This window comes from Lates calcarifer, linkage group LG12 (genome assembly GCF_001640805.2).
Source record: "Lates calcarifer isolate ASB-BC8 linkage group LG12, TLL_Latcal_v3, whole genome shotgun sequence".
Classification (NCBI taxonomy): domain Eukaryota; kingdom Metazoa; phylum Chordata; class Actinopteri; family Centropomidae; genus Lates; species Lates calcarifer.
Genome location: NC_066844.1, coordinates 16,297,438 through 16,324,590, shown reverse-complemented (window position 1 = coordinate 16,324,590; position 27,153 = coordinate 16,297,438). Strand labels below are relative to the sequence as shown.

Below are 27,153 nucleotides of genomic sequence, written 5' to 3'. Positions count from 1 at the left end.
CTCAGACATCTGGGTTCATTCACAGCTGACAGCTCCAACTGTGATGCGTCTGCAGCCCCCCCCCCCAACAATCTCTCTCCACTCCCCTTTTCACCTTTTTCCAATCAATAAGAATCATTCATTAAGGGCCACGTAGCAATCCCCTAACTCAGGTGTGTATGCACAGTTCAGCCTCAAGCATGCTGTCAGTCAAATTGCCAGGCTGGCGTTTGATAATTATTCATCTATCCATTGCAACCAATGGGCTGCTGCTGTCCGTCAGTGTCTCTCAACATGCTCGCTCTCTCTCTCTCTCTTAGCTTTTACATCAGGCATACTGACACACAAAACAGACACACCCAAGCAAGCGACAAAGAGGCTCACACACAGGTTGATTCAGGTCTTTGTAATGTGAAGTACATTTTCTGCCTAACCTTGAAGTCTGTATGCTTTGCTCTGAAAGCAGTGTTACTGAATGAGCTATGAATGAGCTTGTTTAATAAGCAATTAATCGTTGATGTGATTTTTCCAAGCAAGTTTCAGCTTCTAAAATCAGCAGGTTCTCTTTGATTTATATGATGGTGATCTTTTTTTTTATTACTCTGTGTATTTAACAGCTTATCTTTCAATTTGAAAAAAAATTATTGGCAGATAATTGTGAAGTGAGGACCCAGTGAAGAAAAAGCTGTGCAAATGTCAACACTACATTGGTAGGCAGATGCAGCTCTATGGGTCTGTGTGTGTGTGTGTGTGTGTTTGTCAAGCGCCAGAGTGTGTTTGAAGCTCCCAGATCAAAAGGTATTGTGGATGTTTGGGCCGACCTCCAGTCCTAATTACATACAAGAGGGAGGAAAGAGCGGTTTTGGACAGGTGGGCGATCTGGCCTGGCCTGTGCACTGACAGCCTGAGTGAGAGAGCGCTGACTAAATCCTCTGCGCCTCCAGCCCTCAAATAATGGAATGGCCTGCCCCGACGCATTTTATTCTGCTTACTAAATCTTAAAATTTGTGACAGGAAATGCATTCTGAACAGTGAATAATGACGGACTGTTCAACCTACGGGGCACTAAATTTGTAGAATATGTGGTTTTTATGATTAATGATAAATCAACAGATTATTATGAATTCCAACGAAGCCAAAACAATGAAGTATCCAGTATATTTGATGATTGTTGTAAAAAAAAAAAATTATTGTCTTTGTCAGAGTAACTGTCATCTTGTTTTACTGCCTGAGGAAATGCTCCATGATTTCCAGCATCTTGTTTTTCTCTGTGTGACAGCCCTACAGCTGGTTAAATTCCAACACTGGGTGGACTCTTTTGCAAACACTGGAAATAATCTGTGGTGGAATAAATGTGACTTTACGTTTGAAAGCTGTGACACCGGAAAGATGAATTCAGCAAAAAACTGCTGCCAAAGGACCTATGGTTTGGATTAATTGTATTCTGCTGAACTGGGAACAGGCTGACAAGAAGCACTGCACCCTCGACTGAACATGCTGTACAGTTTCCTTCTACAGACAGGAACTGTTGCGCCAACCTGGCAGCACAGCAGTCACTAAACGGAAGCCATTACTAAGCAGATTATGTTGTCTGTCCGCGGTGCGTGTGTCTATGTGTTCGTGTTGGTAGATCTCGGCTGGGAGTGATGGCTTCCAACAGGCAGGTCCATCTGTCACCGTGGCGACAGTGCCTGGTGACCGTGGGGAACTGAGAGACGGTCTCCAAGCAACGGTTGTTGTAGTGAGCTGCTCTCCACTGTACAGTGAAGGAGTGAAAGGCTCACATCAGCTGTGTACATCAGCAGCCTGGATGTGACAGCCCTGCAGAGTGCAGCTTTATTTAGTTTCCTCCGCGTGTCTGTGTGTAAACAGTGAAATTAAATGTGACAGAGGGAGCATAATAAGCTAGTGACTAAATAGACAGCAAAGATGACCAGGCAGAGCGTGCAATGCAAGAAGTTGGGTAATAAAATGCTATGGAGCAAGAGAGAGCAAGAGATTTTTCTTGCAATAAATGCCATTGTGCTTTATTATCTAAAAAATCTGAATCAGGGAGTGGTTTTTCTTTTGTACTGTGCCTTCAATGGCTTTAAAAAAAAAAAAAAAAAGCAGGGGTGAAATCCCCTCCTCCCACAAATGCACACATCCACCAAGAGGAGACCCCGGCGCAGATTATCTGCAGAGTATTGTCATGGAAACAAAAGATGGTGCAATGGTGGAGATTTACGACTTGCCCAATAGCTATGGAGGTGGGAAGACAAGGGAGATTGTGGGGTGGGATGAGGGAGAGAGGAGGCTCACCTGTGCAACAAGCTAATGATTCACCGGCTCGAGCCTCCGGCGCAGCCAAAAATGAGCGGAGGTGAATCGTGGGCACCTAGCGGGCAGGCTGCTCCCCCATCATTGCTTTCCAGGACTGCAATGCTGTTCGTTATGGTGCCATTGGAACGTGCGGTCAGCAGAATTTTTAATGCGAAGTGGGCAAAAATACGACGCTTCCTGCCCATACAGTGAATTGATTTTCTGCTTTGGTCTGTGCAGGGACCCATCATCAACGTTTATCTCTTCCTAATGGGTGTGTATGAGACTGTCCACATTATATGGGCCTTATGAATGTGCATGCCGGTAACTGTGAGTTTGTTTATGTGGGTTATGTAAGTTCACATAATTGTGTTTGTGCCTCTTCGGTGTGTGTCCTCAAAGAACACTGATCCGTGGAGTGCTTTTTGACAGGAGGCATTTACAAGCTGTTGGTGCTCTTGCCGACCATTATGCCAATAAGAGCTATCTAGTGCGGCAATGATCCACTTGGTGCTTTTACCCTCTTTAAGCTGCATGTCCACGAGAAAAAAAAACAAAAACAAAGGAAAACACACATTTCGACCTCCTGTCTGTCTTCAAGGGTACAATAAATCTCCTTCAAACTGCACTTAAAGGCAATGAGGAGAGACGCAAACAAACATAAACAAGAGGAAATACACCCTCTTGTGATTTAACACTGTGGATGCTTCATAGATTAATGTTCTTAAGAGTTTTTCCAAGTAGCCATGCAGATAATCTGAGGTCTTGGACACGTCTTTGGGTATTTAGCTTCCCATTTATTCAAGGGGAGATAAAGGAAGTAAGCGCGGTGGAGGGGTTCATCAAACACACTGACACTTTGTGAAATAGTTTAACACCTCTTGTCTGTGTTAGTCCCTCAACCTGCCATTTGTCCGTCCACTGGTTACGTGGGAGGAGAGCAAAGGTCCATCTCTCATTCTGAGAGGAGTGTGAGCCCTGACTGCCCAGCAGGGGACTCATGTGTCACCACTGATTGATGACTCATGAGGAGGGGGTGGGGGGTGGGGGAAAGGAAAAACAGAAAGATGAGAGCAGAGCATCATGGGGGTTTCTGCGCTGCTCTTTCATCATCTCTGTGATCCTTCTGACATCCATCCATCCACCCTTCTCTTCCTCTCCCTTCATCCACTGCAGCCATCTATCTCTCCATTTCCTGCACATGGCTACAGGCAGTTGCTGCAGCCGAGCGCAAATTACCCTGCATTCATTGCAGCACCTGCCTGGCCTTACAAACAGGTACAAAAAAGAAAAAAAAAAAAAGGCAAGGCAAGAGTAGAGCGGAACTCTACATCCATGCTGAGACAAATGGGCTTCATTTTTCTATAGCTGACTAACGACATGAGCTGTTGGGCTACTGAGAGGCTGTGTTTCAGAAATTCTGCACCCAAACAAGTTTTCACTGACAAAAAGCCTGTACAGCAGGTGTATGCATCCCTGTGGACCCTGTAACATTTACACATTTTTAAAGGGAACATGGGAGAGGAAATTAGCGCCTGTGCTGCAGCAAGACATCAGGGGCCAAAATGAATTATGTCGTTGCATCAGTGGGGGCAGGAGAAGACAGGCAGGGGAAAATGAGCACATTAGAGCAGTGTAATTAGACAAATGAAAGAACCATGTATCATGAAACACAGACTTGATTGAAGTAATAAATCATGCCCATGTCATGTGCGCATAGGCAGTACATCTCTCAGTACAAAAATGTCTAAACCCACGGTCAAAGTCTCACAACTTGACACCTCGACCTGGTTCTTCCACTGTATGAATTCTCTTGAACAGAAAGATCATTCGCAGCTAATGTAGCTAGTTTGCAAAGATGATGAGAGCAAAAAACCTTAAATGAGACTCACATGGCCAGGTTATACACACACACACACACACACACACACAAACACTCGGTACACTGTTGCTGGATGTGGAATGAAAACACACGTTCCCATTTTCACACTAGCTGACTGTGCACATACTCACACACACGCTGTGAGAAAGACAGAGGGAAAGAGGGGGGTGAGGGGGCACACTGCTGCGCACAACCTCCATAACGACTGTATATCTTCTGTGTACTGGTCCCCAGGGATTGGCTCCCATCTTCATGTGGGCTGAGCGGGTGTGAATCTACATACTGACAGTGGGGGTATAGAGACAGAAAAGAGAGATGGAGGGATGGAGGGGTGGAAGGGTGGAGGAGGGGTGGATATCCACCAATTAAGACTGTACCGGTGTCTTTCTGCATGGAATCTATAATTGGATACTTGACTGTTCATGTTTGAGACCGACTGTGAATGTGTGTATGTGTGTGTGTGTGTCCACGCACAACCAGCATTTGCTCAGGGAAGAAGAGATTCTTGACGGATGGAAGTTGAGTGAGAGTAAAAGAGAGCACAAGAGAGAAAAAGATGTATGTGTATGATAAGCAAAGCTGACATCAGGACCCCAATTAGAGGCCAGTGCACTTTGCTGCAACTGGTGGAGCGAGCAGGAGTGAGAGAACAGTGAAGACAGTAATAGTACGAGAGTAATTATGGCACAGGGTGTAGAACCTTGGTTTACGTCCTCAGGAGTGTGACTGTGTGTATATGTTGCTAACACGTGTGAACGATGAAGCGTGAGCAGGGCATCGTCGTGTAAGAAAATGTAAGATGTAAACAAATTCACCATTCAGCACGGGGACATCTGAAGGAGAGGAAATGTGTGGGAATTCAGTGGGAGGAAGCAATGCACACTGGTACACACGCTTGAGTGGAGTCCTAGTATCTGCTCTTCATTCACTTAGAAAGTATATCCAAAATTTACTCTTTATTCTACCCTATTTATAATGCCACACATGCTTTTTTAATGATTTTTATTTATCCATTTATCTGTATATAATACTGGTAATTAGAGCTACATTAAATTAGCGCTGAAACAATTACTCAATTTATCAATTAGTCCATTAGTCAGAAAATTAATTGTCAACATAATTGATTACTGCTTTAGTCATTTATCAAGCACAAATACCAGTCGTTCTTCTGGATCGGCTGCTACAATGTGAGGATTTTAAATCACTGCAAACAGAATATCTTTGGATTTTAGACATTTTAAGATGTCATCTTTGACTCTGGTAAAGTTTGATTGACAATTCTTTTATTGACTTTTATAGAGAAAACAATTAATCAAATGATCGATAAGATTAAAATAAACAGATTAAATATATCAAAAGACAATAGAACTGTTAGTTGCAGCTGTAGATCAAATATAATTTTGGTTGTTCAACAAATAAGGATTTTAGACAGGGATGAGTTTTATCCAGTTTTCCAATACCAGTATCAAAATGATAGAGCTTTTGTATCAGTACAAAAAATAACGCTTTTTAAGATCTCTTGCTTTGAGGAATCTGAGGACTTTTATTCATTTAACAAAAAAAATCGAACAAATATTGTCTAAAGAAATAGCTGTTCAAGATCTTACATAAGATCCTATGAACGGTTTTGGTTGATACCAAAAAGATATGTCTATGTCTGTTAGTCACCCAGCCAGGAGAAAAAGAAAAAAAAAGACGTTTGATAAACTGCACTACTCCAATTTGTACTTTGGATCTCTAATTACTGGCCGTGTTGTGATGTTAGAGTCACCAGGCTCTTCAGCAGTAGCCAACTCTTGGTGCTTAAATGGAGTGCAGTCAGCAGACTTGCTCTATAGTATGATTAATCTCCACAAAGTACCAGACAGCCAGGTGCTGCTATGATAAAGATTATATTGTCTTTCATATTTGTTTCCTGTGTTTGTATGTTTCTCAGCTTACTGGCACCCCCTCATACCAAACCGTAAGTAGGATGAACATCCATAAAAGACATTTAGTGGTGTTGGTTCAGTTAAAATCTTCCATATGCATTATCATCATGTGTTCAGCTCAGCTCAGTTCAATTCCTTCTATCACAGTTATATCTGTCTGTCTGTTTCTATCAAAGCCAGTCACTGCATTTACACAAGCCCTGCTAAACATGCCTTCCGAGTTATTGACAGCCCATTAAGCCCCTGCCCATGATGATGCTCTATCACTTTATGGGCTTGTGTACACTAGCATGATGAAGAAATACTCATTAGCAAAAGCCAGTGAGGGGGGGTAGTGGAACAGTTTGGTGTGTGCCTTTGGATTGTGGTTGTGTGTCAAGAACTGAGACAAAGAGAGCGATACAGAGTGGAGAAATAGACGGAGATACAAATTGAGGTGAAGTCACACATGTAGTGAAAAAGACAGAAAGACACATACTCATTGCAAGAGTACAATATGACTAGGCTGTCATTCATCTGACCAATTTACCATGACAGTTCTGAGCACTTAACCCGACAGCAGATATAACTGTGTGCGTGCGCATACACATACGCAAAAACCTTTTTGTTATTTGAATTAATAAGCCCCAAAGCAGGCTATGGACAGTCTGACAGAGAAAATGGTCCAATTACTTGTATCACACAGTGCGTTTAGAGCTCTGGAGGTCTGTGAGTCTGAGGAGGATTGGAGGGAAAATTCTGAAATTCAATCATTTCAGTTCCTATCCTCCATTCACAGTTGCTTTGTTTCCATTTAGTGCTTCTGTGCGACAGTGATTTTCAATCAGAGGCCATGGCAAAAGCCAGGTGGTGCACGTTCAACAGCGGATTTACATGCCGGTACGACATTTTTGCAGGGCTGACGCTGACCAGCTTACACTGAAAATATATGTCAACAGCAAAATGTCACAGGCTTCAGCTCATACCAAGCCAGAAAAGCAGGTGGGTGAATAAAAGGCATGCCAGTACAATTGGTGGCATCTTTAAAGTGACTCTAGCATGGGACTACACTAAAAGCCTGAAATAAACTAGACATGTTCTCAACGAACAAACATGGCAATAGAAACAGAGAGGAGTGCAGGGGAACCTGCGCAAAGAGAGCAGCTGAGAATATTCAGACTCTATGACCTGACACACCTACTAAACCTGAGTTTCTCTCCTGTGTTTACCCTTCTTTTCACACTACCTCCATCTCCTCTTTTAATATTTTCTTCTCGCTAACTCCTTTCCATTTCAAGACAGCTATAATGTTCTGACTGTCGATGCCATTCAGTGAAAACGCCTCACTCTCAGCCACGTCCTCAAATGTTATTTCAACTTTCTCTGCGGCTCCTTTTCTCCTTCCCCACTATAATTATCCCTCTATCTTGCCTTCTTTGCAATCTCTTTTTTTTTTTGCCAATCTCTATTTACATGAATAAATAAATATGTGTGTCAATAAAAGGGCTCTCTGTGAGCTGGAACAGCCTGTAAGGCAGAAGCCTATTATTTTTTGTCAACAGCATCAAGCGGATTCATGAGGAAAGGTTTGTTTTGTTTTGCAGTCTTTCAGCATATGGGCACATAAATCAGAAAGTGCCATATAACTTGACACCTGTTTCCTCCACCTTCCTCATCTCCATCTGTTCTCATCAGTTACAACACAAATGACAAGTGTATTGACGCAACAAGCCTGCATGAAGAGAGACTGGCCTCCACTCACCTCTTTGCACCAGCATGGTGACCTCGCTGCCTTTGGGACACTTGCTGAGCAGATCGACCACCTGGTTGTGAGACATGCTCTGCACGTTCCTCTTGTTCACCTCCACAATGATGTCCCCCTCCTTGAGGCCGCGGCAGCGAGGGTAGTCCACGATCTGCTTCACTCTCTGCCCTCCGCCTCCAGGACTGTCGGCGATGGTGAAGCCAAAGCCCTTGTCTCCTTTCTCCATGTGTACAGTGATGAGCTCTGGTTGTGTGGCGATGGATGAGGCCAGGGTGACCACATCGCTGGGGTAGCCGTGCTGGGAAGAGGTATCAGAGGCCACCTCAGCAGAGGGGCTGTGGGGCCGGGGGAGGCCGTTGAGGGGTGCCCCACCGTTGGTCGAGCCGTTGTTGTTGTTCTGACTGCTGTGGCTGGACGGCGAGTCGTAGCTGTTGGGAGCCTCCTGGCCGTTGACAATGATGGGCTCTTTGTTGTCGAGAATAGCCACTGAGGTAACCAGGCTGGTGTTGGGGTCGTCGGGGTCAAAGGGCAGTGGGTAGCCACGGCACAGCTCCAAGTTGACCATGGAGCCAATCGGGATGGACTGGAAGATCTTGACAACTTGGGCGTGGGTGTAGCCTAACACACATGTATCATTGACGCTCACGATCACATCACCTTAGAGGTGGAGAGGAAGAAAAAGCTTGTTTTATTTTGTAAAGAATTCTTCTGCCAATGACAAAGTTTTACTTAGTGGATATAAGTTACACTTCCTTATTTTCTTTAATAAATGCAGGGTACCAACCTGTCTCCATCTTGCCATCAAGGGCAGCAGGTCCATCTAAGACCAGGCTCTTTATCTGCAGGAACTCGTCTGGCTCGTCACCTCCAACGACAGTGAAACCGAACCCCCGACGACTCTTTTTCAGCTTGGTGTTGATGAAAGTCCCCTTCAACTCGGATCGGTTCCGAGTAAAGAAAGGCTTCCCTCCTGTTCACACAAACACAGATAATTCCATTTGGACCTATTCTGATGCACCAATGTAACAGAACAACCTGAATTAAGCAGCTCTGGGTTTTGTTTGACCAACACTATCATTAATCTACACACACAACTAAGCTTTATTCTCTATGTGGCTCTGACCAGTGTAGCCAGGGGTAATGGCTGCTAACCATTGTTTGTAATCCCCACTGTAAAATCCCAATCAATCCCAACCAATCCCAACCCAATCCCACCCTTCTAGGGCCACCCCTCTACTGGCCTCAGCCAGTGCTAACCTTGAGCATTGATCTGGGTATACTGTTATTGGTAGTTTTTGTATTTGGCAACCGCATGTAAACTCAATATAGCTCTATAAGGTGCTTGTAAAACATCTTATACGCTTACTGTCCCGACAATATTGATTATTTAAAAGGAGCATGGAGTCCAAAGCACTATCAAAAGAAGCATGTAGACTGTGCAGTCAATGATGCTATTGAGACATCCTCAATACATTAAGGTCACATGACAAACATGTTCACATAAGAGACGGTTCTGCTCTGATAAAAATGAATACTGACAGAACATGCTCATCTGCCAGCACGACATCTGTTCTATTCAATGCTGCTTGTGAGGGTTTAATTAACACAGAAATCTCCATGAAACACATTTTACAATGGTCTTAAGTCATGAGAACTGCTCAAACAGTGCAATCTAAACCCAATTACTTGGTCGTCCTTTCTTCCTTCTTGCTTTCTCTACCTTCATTACGTGACATTAAGAATAAAGTGAAGAAAGATAGGAGATGGTATCAGTCTAAATCAAAGAAATGGAGTGAGGTATTCACGCTTGAGAATGAGAGGAATGAGGAGCAGCAGCTGAATACAGAGAAAGGCTAAGCTCTGTTTAATAGACAAAATGTAAGCCACATACTAAAGAAAATTGCTTCACATAAATGAGTTCCTACTTCACACAAATGAATGAGGAGATGTTGGTTAAGGTGAAGGAAAGAATGAAAATGAACAGATGAACAGAGGAAGATGAAAGGAGTGTACGTAAATAGCAAGGGACCACAGAGGAATGTGTGTTTAGTAAGCTGTGGGAACACATTAGGGCAGTACTGAAGAAATGTTTTAGTGTTTGACCAGTACCACTGGTGTCCTTGTGTTTGTGGTGTTGTACAGTGTGTGTGTGTGTGCATATGTGTGTGCGTGTGTGCAATGTCTTTGAATAGCATTTTTCAGAACAGGCGATATGTAACAAAACTGTGAGGTGAGATGGCGGCTTTATCCACAAGGGATCCAGAGATGTAAGAACAGATCCAGAGAAACATGAAAGCAAGGAGTGAGATAAAGAGATTTCAAATGACGCCTTTCTCCAGGAGGAAAGTCAAGGCCTAGGACAGTACAGAATAGCAAAGTCAGGGAGGGAGGGACGCGAGCAGAGACGAGAGAGAGATCGACAGACGGAAAGACGGACAGAGTCAACAACTGAACCAAGGGGGAGAGCGACGAAAGCCGGCAAGGCAGCCAGTGCGAGCCATAAAATAAAGAGATCGATTAGGGAAGAAGGAAAAGGCGGCTGACAGAGCAGCAAGGGAGAGTAAGAGGGGGAGACGGGGTGAGGCAGTTAATTCTCTGCCATGGCTGTGCTAATTAGACAAGCTGCTAGTGGGAGGCTGGTAGAAAAGGAAGCTGGCAACCAGGAGAAAAACACACAGTAACGACTAGACACTGTGTATGTAGGTGTGTGTGTATGTTGCTAAATGATGGGTAAAATCAGGCCATTATTTGATCCAAAAATTGGAACAACATAACAGAGTTTTTGTGAGAATCAACATGTGGCCACAGTAAACACAGAGGGTGCATATATATAAAATAAAACTGTACTTGGCCGAGTTGCATTCAGCGCATCTTCACAAAAACACAAACATTGCCTTGAGTGCTCTTGGAAAAATATACTCTACTGTACATAAGGAATGAGATTAATTTTATTTTACTTATCAAGAATGTATGATGAAACTTAGTCAGAGCTGCTTTATAGTGTCAGTTCATTACTGGTCCTCCATCATGAAAACTCAAACATGGCCTGAGGCAACGGCTCAGGAAAACAAACTACACTGTAAGAGCTGAATTTGGTTTAACTCATAATAAGTCCCTCTGGGTAACATGGCATAGAAACAGAAAAGTCATGAGTAATCCTGTTTTCACGAGGTTTCCGACTTTAATTCTAAAGATGAGAACTTACGTTTTTGTCCCATCGCGTTGGGCACTGTGGGTCCTGTCTGAGGGTCCCTGTAGGTCTCCTGGTGGTTGGCAGCATAGTTGGCCAGAGGGGCCCCGGCCAATGTCGAGTCCTCAATCCATTCTGCAAAAGCAAGAGGCACATGTTCTCTAGATGGGGTCTGGACAGGTGCACAGCTGCCCTACTTGCGGAAGAAACCGGGACTAAGGGCTCTGGGACAACATGGCCTACTGCGCTGTGTGTTTGGGACAAAGCCAGTTCGTGTCATATGAAGCTGGAGGAAATGGTGACGGAAGAAGGGCTAAAAATTCTCTGTGAAAATGACACATTTCCTGCTCTGGCATCTGTATGTCTGAAATATAATTACAAAAATCTCCCACAGAGCAACAAGTGGTCCAGAAGAGTCCAGGGATCATGTGGACTGGGTCACATAAACTTTAGTAAGCTTTTAACACTGTTTCGCATCTCCTTGAATTGATTAAAAGTGGAGGTGTGTGGAAATACAGCGACCCATTTCTTCATAATGGCCACCTTCTTTGATTAATCACCTTGTTATGGCATCACGGCACCAATCAGACTACAACCTTCATTAATATTCTTAACAGTGAGACGGAATCAATGCAGAGGTGAAAAAAATGGGCACAAAACCCCGCTTGAAGGTATTGAGTTTTTTCTTTTGAAGAGAGATTGAGCTTTCAGACGGGAGTAAAGTCAGCAGGTAATCGAGTGGAATCGAGTGATTTTTGCTGAATGAGCAGAAGGTGGAGCGTGATAGGAGAGTCCCCATGTGGGCTGGCCGGCATTTACAATTAATCTCTCTGCAGGGCGTCATGAGAATGCATAAGGTTTGAGACAGGAAGCAGGTGAAACATATTGGTTGAGGTTTGGCAGCTGTGCGAGCAGAAGTCTTCTTGAAGAATGCTGCATTATTAGTTACTGGCACCACTTAGTGTTTATTAAGTGGCACAAATTAGGAAGGGGACTCTCTTTAGCAGGTGGATCATTTTCAGCTGGAGCCAAACTTACCTGTCTTCTCCTTGGGGAAAAAAAGCTTTCAAGTTATTACCACAAACAAGTATCTGAAGGTAACACAGAAAACAAAAATTAACTTCAAAAAGGCCGTGTGGCACAGCCGCAAATAATAGTTATGCTTTTATGAGGGGGCACTTAGCAAATCATAAAGCAGTAGCAGGCAACATCAAGTAAGTACTGTAGCAATAATTGGTATAAAGACACAAAACCTCACACACACATACAGACACATATGCAGACAACTCAGTCACACACACATGAATAGAAAGAAAGGAAATGACGCCCTTGGTGGGGGCTTGTGAACGAACCTCGGATGTAGCGCTCACCTTCTGGTGGCTGCTGGCTTTGGGGCTGAGGCTGCTGAGGCTGCTGCTGTTCCAGCTGCCTGCGCCTCTTAGCCTCCAGCACTGGATTCTCATACTGGGTCTTCCTGTTGATATGACTTTTGGGGGTGGTGAAAGGAGGGGTGAGCGGATGGACGTAAGGAATGAATGACAGGGGGGGTGAATAATAGGGAACGTATAGAGAATAAGAATAGAAAACAGGACGTAGAACAAGGAGTAAATATCAGCAGGAAAGTGGAGCGCAACGGGGAGGAAAGACAGACACAGAGGAGAGGATAGAGGAGAGAGATAGGGTCAAGAAAGGGAGGGGAGACATGGCGATAAGCTTTGATTAATAGTGGCGCATTACACATGCACCCATCCACACGTACGCGGGAACTCCTGTCTGAGGCATGCGCGACACACACCCACAAATCACATCAAATAAATCCCATTGTGATGATGGCTTAATTCACAGAAACTACAAACGCCTCTCACATCACAAACCAACCCTGAGAGGTTTCCTACTAACCTGCCAGCACCCAAAAATTACATCTGAAAGCACCACATTATACAGCAAATGAAGGAAATTGTGAATAATGTATATTAGGAAAAAAATATTGCAGAGACAAAGAGAGAAAAAATAGAATTGCCAAAGCCTCGAGCCTGCAGGTGCTGCTTTGAACAAAGTCTAGAACGCATAAAATATATTCATATTAATGCTGAGGCCCAGGTTCCTCACACAAGATGAGATGAACACATTTGCACACACAAACACACTTGCTGCACGTTTTCCCAAATGGTAATGACACAAACAAAATGGCCTACATTTTCCAGCTTACAAAAGACCAGAATAGCGGTGACATATTACAGCAGAACTGTACATACAGCTCCTCTTTACAGTAAGGTCAGAGAGTTGCTTTTGTTAGACTGAAAATCTGTGACAACATTCTATTTATGTGCACGAATAAAAACAGAAGAAGGCCATTTCTTCATTGTTCTACATGCCTGTATGTGCAGCGTCAGCATGTGCGCTTGTATATGAGCGTCATTGTGTTGCACAGTGTACGTCACTTACTCAACATAGTAGACCCCATACACTGGATCGTCTATCTTCTCCCATCCTGGTGGAAGTTCTATAAAAAGAGAGAGAGAAAAAAAGACAGAGTGAGACAGCGGAAAATGAGGAAAACTGAAGGCTGTGAGGTTGCTGGAGGCCATGTATTGAGCCATTAATGGCAAGGCAAGTAGAGACCTTTTGCCTCTCCATTGTGTCTGCCTGTCAGTCAGTCTCCAGGGTCAGAGTGACTCAACAGCTTTACAGGCTGTCTGGTTGCACTCCCCCTGTCCCCTCACACCGCTGACATTTCCACACATCAGATAAGAACAGAGCAAGACCCCCTTGGGCCGAGATGGATGGATGAATGAGGGGATGGAGAGATGAAAGGATGGAGAAAGGAGAAAGGAGTGGTGAGGGGGTCAGAGAGAGGGAAGGCAGGGAGGACAGAAAGTGGGAAAACAAAAAAGATGGAGGGACAGGTGAAGGTAAGGGGGAGTGGAAACCATTGTAACTATTGTATAAAAACACACAAAACATGCATGGACTGAAGACACACGAGTCTGACAATGTGCAGCAAGAAGTGAGAAAATGACGATGATGATTTTTTCTTTCCGTAACAACATATGACTTTTCTTTTACCCAAACCATTGAGAAACAGTCCAAACATTATAACAAAGACACACACTTCTAATCAATTTAATGAGTAAATTAATGAAAAGATTTCCATCCTTGGCTGAACACAAAGGTGCTGTGGCCGTGGTCTCTGCCTGCAGTTTGTGTCCATTATCTTTTACATGAGTCAATGGCTTTTATGTGAATTTACCGCAGACCTAACTTCACCTTTGCCACCTCCTACTCTTCTGCACCCTGACTTGACTGAAAACATGTGTCATCCTGAGGAGGTGGCACTGAAAGCAGCTGCTTACTCACAGTGATGTGATCACCCATGTACAGAAACTAAAAGTGCAAATTCGTCGTAATCAACGCTGATTAGGAAAAGATATGAATATGCCTGGGACCACTTCAGCAGTGTGTAATTGCCCAGTGGTGCAATCTTGCTGTTGTATCTACAGTGTTTGCCAGAGAGAGTGATGCCATTATCTCCAACAGGGCCATCTGATTCAGTTCTATAGTCTGATTACAGCAGCATTGATTATTGGCCGGCCTCCACATAGATAATGTCAGAGGCTTCTAATTGGCTACAAACACAGATAGTCCAATAACCCTCTCTTGTGATGTATCAGTTTTACATATTATTACCCTCAGCCAATTACACTTCGCCCTGTGTGCGAATGGATGGTAATCATAATCATCCAACTTGGAGAGCCTCCCTCTGCTTTCTAATGAGGAGGGCCCTTGGTTGGAGTGGAGTCAGCAGCAGATGCAATAAAAATGCTGGATGGGAGTGTTTTAATTGTCTGTACATGACACACACAATACTACAGCCTACACTGTAGATTGCAGGGAGGTAGCCATGGCTTGAAAGTGATTTAGAGCAAGCAAGGACAAATCTGTGATCACAGCTGTCGATTCGATGCTTGTAAACAACTCAAGCTGCTATTATTCCATATTATCCTCACCTGTTAAATGCAGCTAATTCAAAAAGCACATGCAGCAAAAAAGCAACGCAAGGTTAAAGCATTAGTGTTGTTGTACAGGGTGAACCCGAAAAGCAGGCACGGTGAATTATCATTCAGGTGTTTTGAACTGGAACGTTAAATGGAATGTGGTCCCGCCTCGCCTTGCGCAAAATTTTAATCACCCGCTTGATTTCACACTGCACTAGTTCCGCTCCTGGAGGAGCACCTGTGTATGTGGTGTGTAGGGAGTGCGCATGAAAGAGAGAGAAGAGAAAGAGAAAGAGAAAGAAAGAGAGAGAGAGAGAGAGAGAGAGAGAGAGAGAGAGGGAGAGCACAGAGAGGACACTTGGTGCTGCAACCATCTTAACAGCATGGTATACATTTCAGTGTGTGGAAACACAAATGAGAAAGACAAAGAGAGATAAATCTGTCACTCGTTAAGCAGTGTTTTCTTCTCACCCCAGCCCCCTCTTACCACGCCCCAACCTTCCAGAACATTTTGCGAATTCAAGGGGAAGTCAAGTGTGATGAATTACACGTTTAACTATTTGCATCTCATTCTCTTGATACAGTGCTGCGATTGATTTCTCTTGAGTGAGCATGTGCTACACAGGGAGACTTTGTGTGTGTGTGTGTGTGTGTGTGTGTGTGTGCGTGTATGTGAGGGTTTGTGCATATGTGTGCTGGCGTTCATAAAATGCCTGAGTGTGCTCCTCCTCCTCCTCAGAGAACTGAAGTTAATTGCATTTCTCTGCCCACCTGTATTGGATTTTGCTGATCGATAATTATTGAACATGTTCATCCATTCGAGGGCTGTCTTATGGACAGGGGACTAGTCTGATCTGATTATTATAACAATGACAGCTGTTTAAAATGCTTAACAATGGAAGGACTGGTAGATGCTGGGTCAACTTTTTTCGCATCTGGTGTTCACTCTTTCTCCCATTTTTGTTGCTGTTTACTGAAAATAGCTGCCTACTGCTGACAATAAGAGCTAGAGAGAGGACAGAGTGATATTTCTATGTGGGTGTCCGCATTGGCATTTAGTCATCTGACTCAATGTTGATATTAAAGATATTGATTAATGCAGCTTTAGCTGGTGATGAAAAAATAGACTCACCTCTGATACATAAACAGACTTCCTCAAGTTGAGGATGTTCCCTAAACCTAGGGCTAATGAAAACCTTCAAAATCCCGTTTTACAAGACTGAAAGTGATTATACATCAGGCTAACACCAGCTGCTTTTCAGGCGGGTTTCATTCTCTGCCATGACAATAGCAATACGCATTCAGTGTCCAAATTCTTTAAAAAGATGAGTGAACAATGTGGAATTGTGGATTTATTCTTTTCTCCCTGCATTTCAGCATACTTTCAGTTCATGTCAAATCATGTTCATCATAAAGGGCTAGTACAATCATTAATCAGCTATTTCCTCTAATGGAATGACATCATTCATTACCTGTGCGTAACGGTGCAGGGAACAGTCCCCAGACACCATTTATCCTGCACAAGTGGCCAAGCCGCTGTGTCTGATAGGCTAGTTAGTGTGCTGATGGGCCTCGGGGAAAAAAGGGCCTGATGCTGTCTGGCTCAGACAGACACCCATTAGGAAATCATCATTATAACAATCTTCTTTGAATCAGCCATCATCTCTTATGTATGAAATGATGAGCTGTTGATGTGGGAATGTATTGTGTGTGTGTGTGTGTGTGTCTTGTTGGCTGAGAGCATGTGGGTAAGCTGAGAGTTGTGTGTAAAGCCAGTTTTCTGATCACGTACACTGTGTGTTTGTCACATACTGAGGGTGGGCTGGATAAAGGTCAAATCTCTAATAGCATAATGTCTCATTTCTAGATGATTATAGAGTCATTGTCATAGTCACCTCTCACCAACTGTCAGTGACTCTGTATGAGCCACTGGTGGTGGTGCTGTGTGTGTGATTATGTAGATTTGTACTGTAAACTGTGATCACTCCATTATCCTCACAGCCTCTTTAAACTCAGTTGAAATGATCTGAATTTCAACAGTGTTTTAACTGTGTGCAAACCAAGGTGACACTGGTGGCGGGATGATATGGTGAAAGTTGGGTTGACAGATGTATAGCAAATAAAGTGGAGTAAAAAGAGAAGATGCCTACCTAAGTCATTGTCCAGCTCCTCTGTATGTACCCCTTCTGCTCAGCAGGATGGACACCACAGCACCACAGGATTATTGTTGAAGGGAAAGAAAAGGGGAGCAGAGTCAGTTAAATGCAATAACAACATATGGCCACTGGGTGGCAAGAGTTAATCAAAGCCAGAGCCCCAGCCTAATGTGAAGATCTGTGTTTACAAAAATCACAAAGCATGTTTCCACCAAATGATTGGATCTCTGTGTATGGTTTGAGGCAACAATGTGATAGTGCTAGTGCAGAATTACATCCAACTTGGATGCTAATGACTAGCAAGGAATCATGTCATATATCAATTTTAATTATGCACATGTCAATATACTTTACTGGAGGAATATAAATACAAAAGCACAAATCATACGACCCATCACCTCATAAAAATACAGAATGCATATGTTTGCATGTCTGTAATGTACGCATTTGTAGCTGGAATGTGTGTTAGAAACCTATGAGCAGGCAGGATGCCTCAGAGTAGGTCAGCGAGGGCATTACTTATTAGAACTAGATGACGATGGCGATGATGCAGTCAGTTCCTCAGAGCTGTGGGACATCGTGCTCTGACAAACAGCTGAACGAAGGGGGCACAGCAGAGCAGTGCCACCCATTGACTGCTAACCATTTTCAGTGACCCAACACTGACACCTAAGGGCTGCTGGGGGAACCGCTACTCAGGTGTTAACATTTTTAATAAAAAAAAAAAGACAACTTTGTCAAACTAGTATGTCTTCCTGCCCATGTTTTTGTTTTTTTAAAAGTTGAAAGAGAGTTTAAAGCTAATGAAGAAGAAAAACAACCTCAAATACAGCCTCACCAAATCATATGTATCATATCTGCAAAGGGTGTAACAATTAGAGGACTTTTGTTACAATCTCATGGTAATCACGCTCTCATGCGGACATACCATCGTCTTCACATTCTTCCAGGGGTTTCTGAGGCTTGTCCAGGCACCGAGGGTCTATCCAGGAGGTGGTTTTTGTATTGTGGCTAAAAAGAATAAAGAATAAAATTACCTGGAGGTAACAGAAATTGTGGGAAAAGAACCTCCTCACACTTGGCATTTAGAAAGAATGATTTCTAAGATGCTGATATAACCTAAAGACTGTAGTGCAATTTTTCAAATGAAAAATGACATGACAACTCAGTCAAATAACATCAGTAACACTACTTGGTAAAGAGATGTTGGAGTCAGGGGTCGGATCTCCTCTGTTTATAATGTTAAGAAAAGTGAAGACTGGAAATCAGAGCCTTTATAACAATTAACAGCCCAAAGGAAACACATAGAACTCTAGTGTGAGTCTGTTATAAATCACTGAATCTGGACTATACTTTAAGAGTCTTCATGAAAAAACAGAATCCCATAAAAGTTATGGTACTTATTACAACCGTAACTTGTTATACACTGTATTTTTAATCAATTAGAATCTAAGTCAAATGAACAACCATAATGGCATCTTAAGGTACTTACTCTATAAAGTAGACCTCTCCGTTCTCGGTGTAGGCCATCTCCCAGTTGTCAGGCAGAGGTCCCAGTGGGTCCTCCGTGGGAGGATGGCTCAGGTGAGAGTGTGTCTGCTGTGTGCTCTCCGTGGTGGCCGGTGGTGAGGGGGTTGTCCCAGCGTAGGACGGGTCACTCTGGTGGGGGGCGAAGGGGCGCACCGAGTGATGAATCTCGTCTAATTCACTAGAGTCTCCTGGGGGGCGGGAGGGTCGTAAAACAAAGACAGTTTGGTGTTAAGAATATTTTCCCAACAGGATGGCTGGTAACACTTCCAGGAACAGGAAAAGCAGCTGTGACAACAATTTGAGTGCCACAGGAGGTGCCTTGACAATTGATCAACCAAAAATGTTACCGAAAGATGGCTTTCGCAGAAACAATTGCTACACCACTGCTACAATAGCTCCCTGGCTAATTTGATTTTCAGTGTAAAAGACAGTACCACTAAACACAGGACACATTTTACCCACTCTTCTAACACGATGGACTGTGTTATGTGAAGAAAAACATTAATTAGAGCAGGGAAAAATACAAGGGGAAGGGGTCAAAAATTTTAATTAATTGTCCACATCAATGAGAAGACTTTTTATCTCTGTAGTCCAAATACTTCCGTTGAGTAGTTCAACAGTTTTTAGAAAGCCTCATCTTGCCACCAGATAACCTTGCCTCAGTCCAAGGACTCAGTCCCAAAACTTATACATGTAGTTTTTGACTAAAATCACAGTTACACCACAGCAGAGTACATGCATTTATCCTAAATTTCTTCTTACAGCTACAGAGTCAGTTACTTCAGTTAAGGCTGCTGAGTGGGCAGTTCACACCTAGAACCATGGCCTCTGAAGTGCTATCACCTAGCTTCCTGTTATTTCATTTTCACGCTCACACTTGACTGGCACCCTAATAGCTCTCACAATCACAGACGGCAAATAAACAACTTTTGGTCCCACCTTCTGAAAACACATGGCAGAAACAGCTTTAGGGCTGAGTCAACCTCCTTACAATGCCTACTGACCTACTAACACACAAGAGGAAATATGGAAGAATGAGAGCAGTAAGTCATTTAATTCAAAATCATCACTAACAGAGCCACTTTTTAAAAAACAGAATTGATATTAGCATCATAATTCTAATCTTTTAAATTTTAATTAAACCAAAATTATTTCTGACACACAAATTTAAGTAACATACCAAATGCTGATAACACAATTAAAAATGATTTCAAATATGAAGGTTGCTCAGTCATCCAGTCTCTGCTGCTTGCAGCCAGATGGCACTATTCTCCATTTCTGGACACATGGATACAGGCAGATGTAGTCAAACCCAGAGACCACTTACTCACCAATCAAAGAAGCTCTTGTGTTCTGCAGCCCCTCACCACACCAAAGTGCTCTCTTTCTCCACGTCCTTTGTGCTCTTTCTCCTACTTTTTCATTTTCCGAGCTTATCCTCCTTCACAAAACACAAACCTCCCTTGCTTCTCTTTCACTCTCTCTGTCCAGTCCTTTTCAGACTTGCCCAATTTAACCCTCTCCCAGGCACTCCCCCTTTCTCTTTAATTCCCCGCTACCTTGTTTCCACTTCTATCCCCTCCCACTTCATCCATCGCCACTCACATTCTCCTTTTCTTTCCTTCCACACAGAGCTGCAGAAACTAGGATTGCATTCTAGTGTTGTACTCCAAACCAAATACAACACAGCATGTTCTCAGGCTGCTGTCGAAGGTGCTTCTGCGATCAGCTGCCTGTGTACTCACTGACTTCAGGTCTGTTTGTTTTTAAGGTGTCTACACCAACCGAAGGAGCATGTGAGTCATGATGTAACTTCCTCAAAACGAAGAGTTAACTTACAACTAGAGCTTGTAAACCAACAATAAGTGGGGTGCAGCCGGTCACATGACAGCTGCTGATTTAGTTGCAGGCTAAACGGTGAGAAGGTGGAGAAACCTGAAAATGCAGACAAGCCATGTAACCTGCACACACTGTGGTTATCAGTGCCAAATGTGGCGCTTCAGTTTGGCTGTTGCCTAGGTGAGAGTGCCAAATTTAATTTAGTTTGGAGAGCCCTGCCAGCCTTGGGGCCTAGTCCGGCTCACTATTTTACATCCAAATAAATGAAAATTGTGTCTAAATCCATTTGAGACAGAACTTTGTTTACTCCGGGCTTCAGAATGTGTTACAAATGCATCTTGAGTGACCACTTGTTATTGAATTTTGCCTCCCCACTCATGGAGTGAAACTGCTTAACAAACAAAATGAACATCTGTGCTCAAACATCTGGAGAAGAGTGTTTGGTGCCTCAGCTCATATACAGACAATCGTCCAAAGTGATGGCATAGGTAAATCAACTGAGCCACTTTGGAAGGTTTAATATTCACATTGCACTACACCATTGCATGGCCTGAATGACCAATTCATAATGCATCTTCAGTGTGTTTTAAATGCTTCACACCAGAGCTGTCTGGCACAGCAACAGATGATTGATTGATCTATCAATCAAATCAAAATATTTTCACATTAATTAATTGTTTCGTTGATGTCAAAAACAGATACAAACACCCATCACAAGAGAGAACAGTCCTACATGATATCTTCAAGTTGCTTATTTTGCCATACCAGTTATCTCCTACCAAATAGTATTTAGGTTAAGACTCCTATGACATCATCAGGGTTTTTTGACAAAGTGCCCTCCAGAGCCACCAAAGACATTATACAACTGTTTTCACAGGTTGAGCACTGTAGGACTCCATTAACAAAAACAGGAATCTATCCTTAGTTGGCAACTTTCAGAGGTGGTAGAAGTATAAAGATCCTTTACATAAGTAAAAGTAAAAGACAATAACACATACAAATTAACTGATTGAGACAGCAGTATTCCAGCAGCTTCCGTGTACTCCTGTTTTCTGCAAGGTAAAATTCCTGTTTTTGTCAATGGAGTCTGGTAGTGATATATAGTGATGTTTCTGGTTGAACAAAAATACTGGAGTTATCCTTTAAACAAATAAATAAATTCTCAAAAATCTCTCAGTTGACTGATGAACTGATAATCTGTCCACCACTAGTCCCCACTAGTAACATTTGAAATCAAAAACAACACAAGTGCCATTTTACCAGTGATGCACTTCCACATAGACCACATAAAAATCACATAAGCGGTCACTTTATTTCACAGCTGCCATCCTTGCTTTTAAGGATTTTGTCAGGCATTTGGAGAAACCACCTGTGAAAAGTGACCTCCAACCAAATAAAAAGAGAATTTCCATACAGCCATCAGTCTCACCATCTCTACACTCAGCTCTTGTTGCAGCTTGTGACTCAAACATCAACTGAAACCCGTGAAGACACGCATCATTTCCACAATTTTCCGTCCACATACTCTGCCTTCCTCTCTTCTCCCTCCTTGACCCCCTGTCCGCTGTACGTACCTGTAAAGCTACTGTTCATGTCAGGGAGGTCCTCGTCGTCCTCCTGCTGCTGCTCTCCAGGCACTATTCCAGCATTGTGCATGTCATTGTAGGACTTGGTACGTCGGGGAGTTGAGTGCTGCGAGCCCGGCAGGCTACTGCTGAGCCCGTCTGGCAGTGGGGCATCACCGCCGCTACCGCTACTGCTAATCACTTTCCCACCGGGGGGCTGCACCGGCGGCTTGGGCGTCCCATAATAGTTACCTAGGCAACAAAGAAGAAGGCAGGAAGGGGGGCATTAAAAAAACACAGAGAAAAGAAGGGCATCTTAGTAGGAGGACAAGAGAGAAGGGGTCAAAGGGTTGAGTGTGTGTATGTGTGTGTGTGTGTCTGTGTGTTGGAGGGGGTTTAGTTATAGCCTTTGTATGCAAATAGAGAGGCTGGATTTGTCTGTGGGAGAATGTGAATCTCTGAAGCAAAACTAAACTTCTTAAGTTCGCAACCAAGACCACTTTGTTTTAACTTACGAAAAACAAATGAAAGTGTTACACCAACAATATTTCACATCACTTTCCACTATCATAACTAAAATAAGTTGATATTTTGTGGGTCATGCACTGGATTCCATACACCACCACGGATACTGTCTACCAATAAAATTGTCTGAAGACATTTAGTGAAGCGGTGTGCAGCCAAATTGTTCTCCAAGTTAACAATTTCAAAGGGACGAGAGCAAAAACATGCAGAACTGACTTTTCTCAAACTGAGTCATTGTCATCCAAAATAAGACCAGGCAAACCTGAAGAGACCGTACCATCAGAGAAGCAGAATATAAAGCCAACATCTTAATGAGACAGAATGCCATAAGCATCCAAAATATAAAGGCAATGGAAAAAAGAATGTTTTACTCCAGTTGGCAAAGCTACAATCAAAAGCTAAATTGGCAAAGTACCTCAAAATGTTTTCACAAACATTCTTTTAATGTCAAAACCAGTCAAACTGTTTAGCATGGGTCTAAAGAGCCAACATTGTAAGGCCAAAACACGATCATATCATTGTATTCCTGGACCAAATGTAACATAATTTTACTGCTGAAGATGAGTTGATAGTTAACTCTACAGATGAGTTGCAGTTTGTGGTTTCAGTTCAGAGATCTCACAGCAGGACAAGAAGCCTACAGTCAAACATTATGATAAATATTCAGGTATGAATTCATTTGTGATGCCACTGACCTTTTAACACAGATTCCAGTTTAAAGCTGGTAAAACATTCCTTACAGCAAACATAGTGTCATTTTAGATCACAGACTGAATTAAAACTGAGTAATATAATGAGAAATATATGGATTTTAGATCAGTGCGTCATTCCCTCTTAGGCTCTTTTTTAGTGACTATTCACAACTGTGAGCCATTGCTACCTTTGGATGCCGAAGAAAACATTTTAACTAACTCAAGCACACTTGACTTATCTGACAAAGCAGCAAATGCAATTGGGAGCCCAGTTTTACCTACTTTAGTTTCAGCTTCCTTGTTAATTGTGGTGGTTGGCAGACAACAAACTGGTGCATGATAAATTGCTCCTTCTGATCTTTTGGATCATCCGGCTCCGCTTTATAATACCAGCCTCAGAAGCCATCTTAAAGTTTAGTTGGCTAGGAACTTGGCAGCCTGCTTTGTCAAATAAGGTGTCACAAAACTAGCTTGTTAAAAGCAAGCAGAAGCCTTTAGCTTTAGTTCCTGAGTTCTGCACACAGTGGAAGTGAGTAAGCTAGTTGTTAGTCAGAAGTCCATTGGCTTTGTTTGCTTCTCTTGGCCCGCTGTCGGAGGGAAATCCATTGTTATGGAACGCTGAACAAGTTAAGTGGACAGAGCAGACACTTATTTAAACATTACCTGACTGAATGGAGGTGCTACTGTACGTGGTAGTGTTGTTGTTTTACAGTCCTTCCAGTGTGTCAGTAGTTTATCAGCAAAGCAGAAGTGTATGTGACACATAATTCGTGCCACATGCCATGATGACTCAACCTTTGGTATCAACATGCCTAAAATAATTGGAACGTAATGTGTGTGTGTGACCTATATAAAACAAATCAACCAGACACAAACCGTGACGACAATTCCCTAGGTACTCAATATATCTCAACATCTACTACATCAATATATCATGAATTTACCTTTGCGATGCTGTTTACGTGAAAGAAAAAGACTAAGATTTTAAGGACAACTTTTTCAACTTTCAAGCAAACTTTCTTTGTGCTGTTCTTCAGCTTTACTTCTCTGCTTCAGCTCGTGTTTTCCAATATGTCCGAGAGCTTCTTTCAACACCCCCCTGAGAGAGGAGGTAAACATGTTGCTCTGGGCTATCTGACCTACATTTATGGTGAGGGCAAAACCAGCAGCATACCAAAGAGCAAGAGAAATTGAATTTTTCCATTTGAGAAAGAGGACAACATGTCTTCTTGTGATGTATCTTGTGATGTATCGAGGGGCTCGTCTGATGGGACATTAACGCAAATAAATTTCTTAAAGTAGGACTGCGTGAATGTCGATGCAAAGGACAAAGCATGTGCTCAGTGACTGAGAGGGATTGACATTACATCCTGACTGTGGTGGGCATGTTCTGAGCGCCGGCTGGATGCGGAGCGGGGATATGGTTCCCTCCTGCTGTGCCTGCAGATGCACCTGTACAGAAGTAGGCTGATTGGCCTGGACAGGGACACAACATGCCTGCTTGCAGACAGTGTAACATGGGTGGGCGAGTTTAAGTGCTGGCTGGAGGCACAAAGGGGCTCGGTTATTTTCTGCCGTACAAGCTGGCACACCTGTCCTGACTCAGGTTAAATGCCATTCAACAATTTGAACATGCTCACTAATTGACAAGCAGAGAGATGCGAATGAAAGGTGCGCCTGAGAACTTGAACGCACAGCTACTGAGGCATCCAGTACATTTGCGCAGAAGGATTGTGTGTTCTTTTGAATGACATGAGAGCAAGTACAATTAGATCATCTGTTCAATTGTTATCCTCTTGATATCTGAAACTTATAGGAAACCTTATAGTCTATTGTTATATTTCCTTATAGCTTTACTGGTAACATGTCAACAAAATGTCACATTCTCTATGTTCGGTCAGTTATTCATGAAAATAACAAAATGGTCAAACAAACTACAGAAAATGGGTTCTGTAACACAAGGTAGGGAACAGTATTTTAAGTGCATTTTCCTGTTAATGCCTGTTAATACGTAGACAAATTCATACCCTGCCTAAAAAAGACAAACTAGGCATATCCATACTGCTGGTTCAGCCACAAAGGATTTCTACTCTTTCTCAGGTATGAGGCATCTGTACAGGTCTGTTTCCTTTTATAGGAGAAGTCACCCACATTGTGTGCAGCTTAAATATTTGATTTCATAATTTACCTTCATATGTTCCTATCTCCAACAGGGTCCCACTCTTCTCCAATTCCAGGAAGTCCTCCACTGAGAGGAAGTTGTAGTCCACACCACTAACTTCTCCTTCACGTGGGGCGCGGGTTGTACCTGGACATGAGAGACAGAACAGGAATTAGCAAACTCATTCTGTTCCTTGTAGTACCATAAAATAAGTTGTTTTATTTAAAATAAGATTTACCATACCTAACCCTGACCCTGGTATAGCAGCAATATTTTTTCTTTACATTACATATTATATACAATATAACGCCAGAATATCCAGGGTATAAGCTAAATAAGACATGGGATGTACCATTTCTAGTCTCTCTAGTCTTACAGTGCTAGATAACATATAATACTGGTAGATAAAAATCACAAATAAAGTGATAGCATCTCAGAATGTTTATCACCCCACACTAATAGTAGACTGTAACAGTGAGATGATCCATTATTTGCTATGATCTTCCCTCACACTGGGGTAGAGTGTGAGGTATTGTAGTAGCACTTTAGTGGGATCCTGCCATATGTGATATGTGTGTGTGTGTGTGTGTGTGTTGGTGGTGGTGGTGGTGGTGAATGTGTGTTGTTTGGCATGTAACCGGTGAGATTCTAACACTTGTTGTTAATGGCTGCTGACAGTTGGCCAGTGTGGCATCAGTGGTAAACAGCTTTACAGCACAGACAATGGTGAGATGACAACACTGCAAACGGATGGTAAAAGTCACACTATCTTTTCTTTTCTTTTAAAATTTCTTCATTCTGCCGTCTTTGCTCTCTTCTGTGATTTAATCTTTGCCTTACTAACTCACATTTTCACACAGTCCCCCTATCGTCTGAAAATGGTTCTGTTCTCTTGCTAGTTGTCTCACTCTCTACTGCTTTTATTATATCCTACTAGAAAAATAAAATGATTCTGTCAGTTGCTTAACAAACGGTTCAGTTTTAAGCATTTTCCTCATCTCGCTCATTCTGACATACGTCTGTTCAGCGACAATAGAGGGCTTTCCCGTCTCCTTGGCTCCTATCCCTTGCCTTCCTTCTTTTCCATCTCTTGATCTACCTGTCTTTATCTCTAGTGGGTTGGTAAGCAATAAGCTGGTAAAAATAGATATGTGGGGATATGGGGAGAGGCTCCCACTGCAGCCATGTTCAGTGACACTGGTGATAAATCACTGATGTGAGGATCGTAACTCACGCAAGCATACATTACACTAGTGCAAGCATACAGTACATGCAGAGAGGCATGCATGTTGTCCATTTCTGGTGGCACTGAATCTCTCACACAGAATATTCTTGACATGCATTGGTTCGATCACAGAGTTATCACAATAGCAGTCCATTCTTTTAAGTTATCTCTGTTATAGGCTACTGTGTGGTGGCACAAAGAGATGGCAAATTTTCCTAAGCATGGCTAGAATTCATTATTTAATGCCCACAAACTCCCAAACACCTGCACATCAAGAGGAAATTGATTTAAAGTCAAATTCTTTCTGACGTCTATCAAACAAACTGCATCAGTTCGCTCACTCCCATCTCCCTTTTACAGAATGTCAACCTTGGAGAGTCCTCAACCAAGCCCGAGCGTTCAGCCGACTGTCAGTTCACTTCCCGCACAAAAGTGCCC

General features: G+C 42.9%; 1 protein-coding gene across 1 annotated transcript in view; it reads right to left on the bottom strand.

The window, feature by feature from the left end:
* magi1b (membrane associated guanylate kinase, WW and PDZ domain containing 1b) overlaps positions 1-27,153 on the bottom strand; it is a 130,490-nt gene that overhangs the window by 25,098 nt on the left and 78,239 nt on the right. Inside the window, 10 exon segments of the mRNA XM_018680105.2 lie at positions 7,835-8,494; positions 8,622-8,807; positions 11,043-11,162; positions 12,380-12,513; positions 13,473-13,530; positions 17,173-17,208; positions 18,107-18,189; positions 18,671-18,896; positions 22,122-22,364; positions 25,518-25,637. Coding sequence (XP_018535621.1) covers positions 7,835-8,494; positions 8,622-8,807; positions 11,043-11,162; positions 12,380-12,513; positions 13,473-13,530; positions 17,173-17,208; positions 18,107-18,189; positions 18,671-18,896; positions 22,122-22,364; positions 25,518-25,637 — 1,866 coding nt within the window.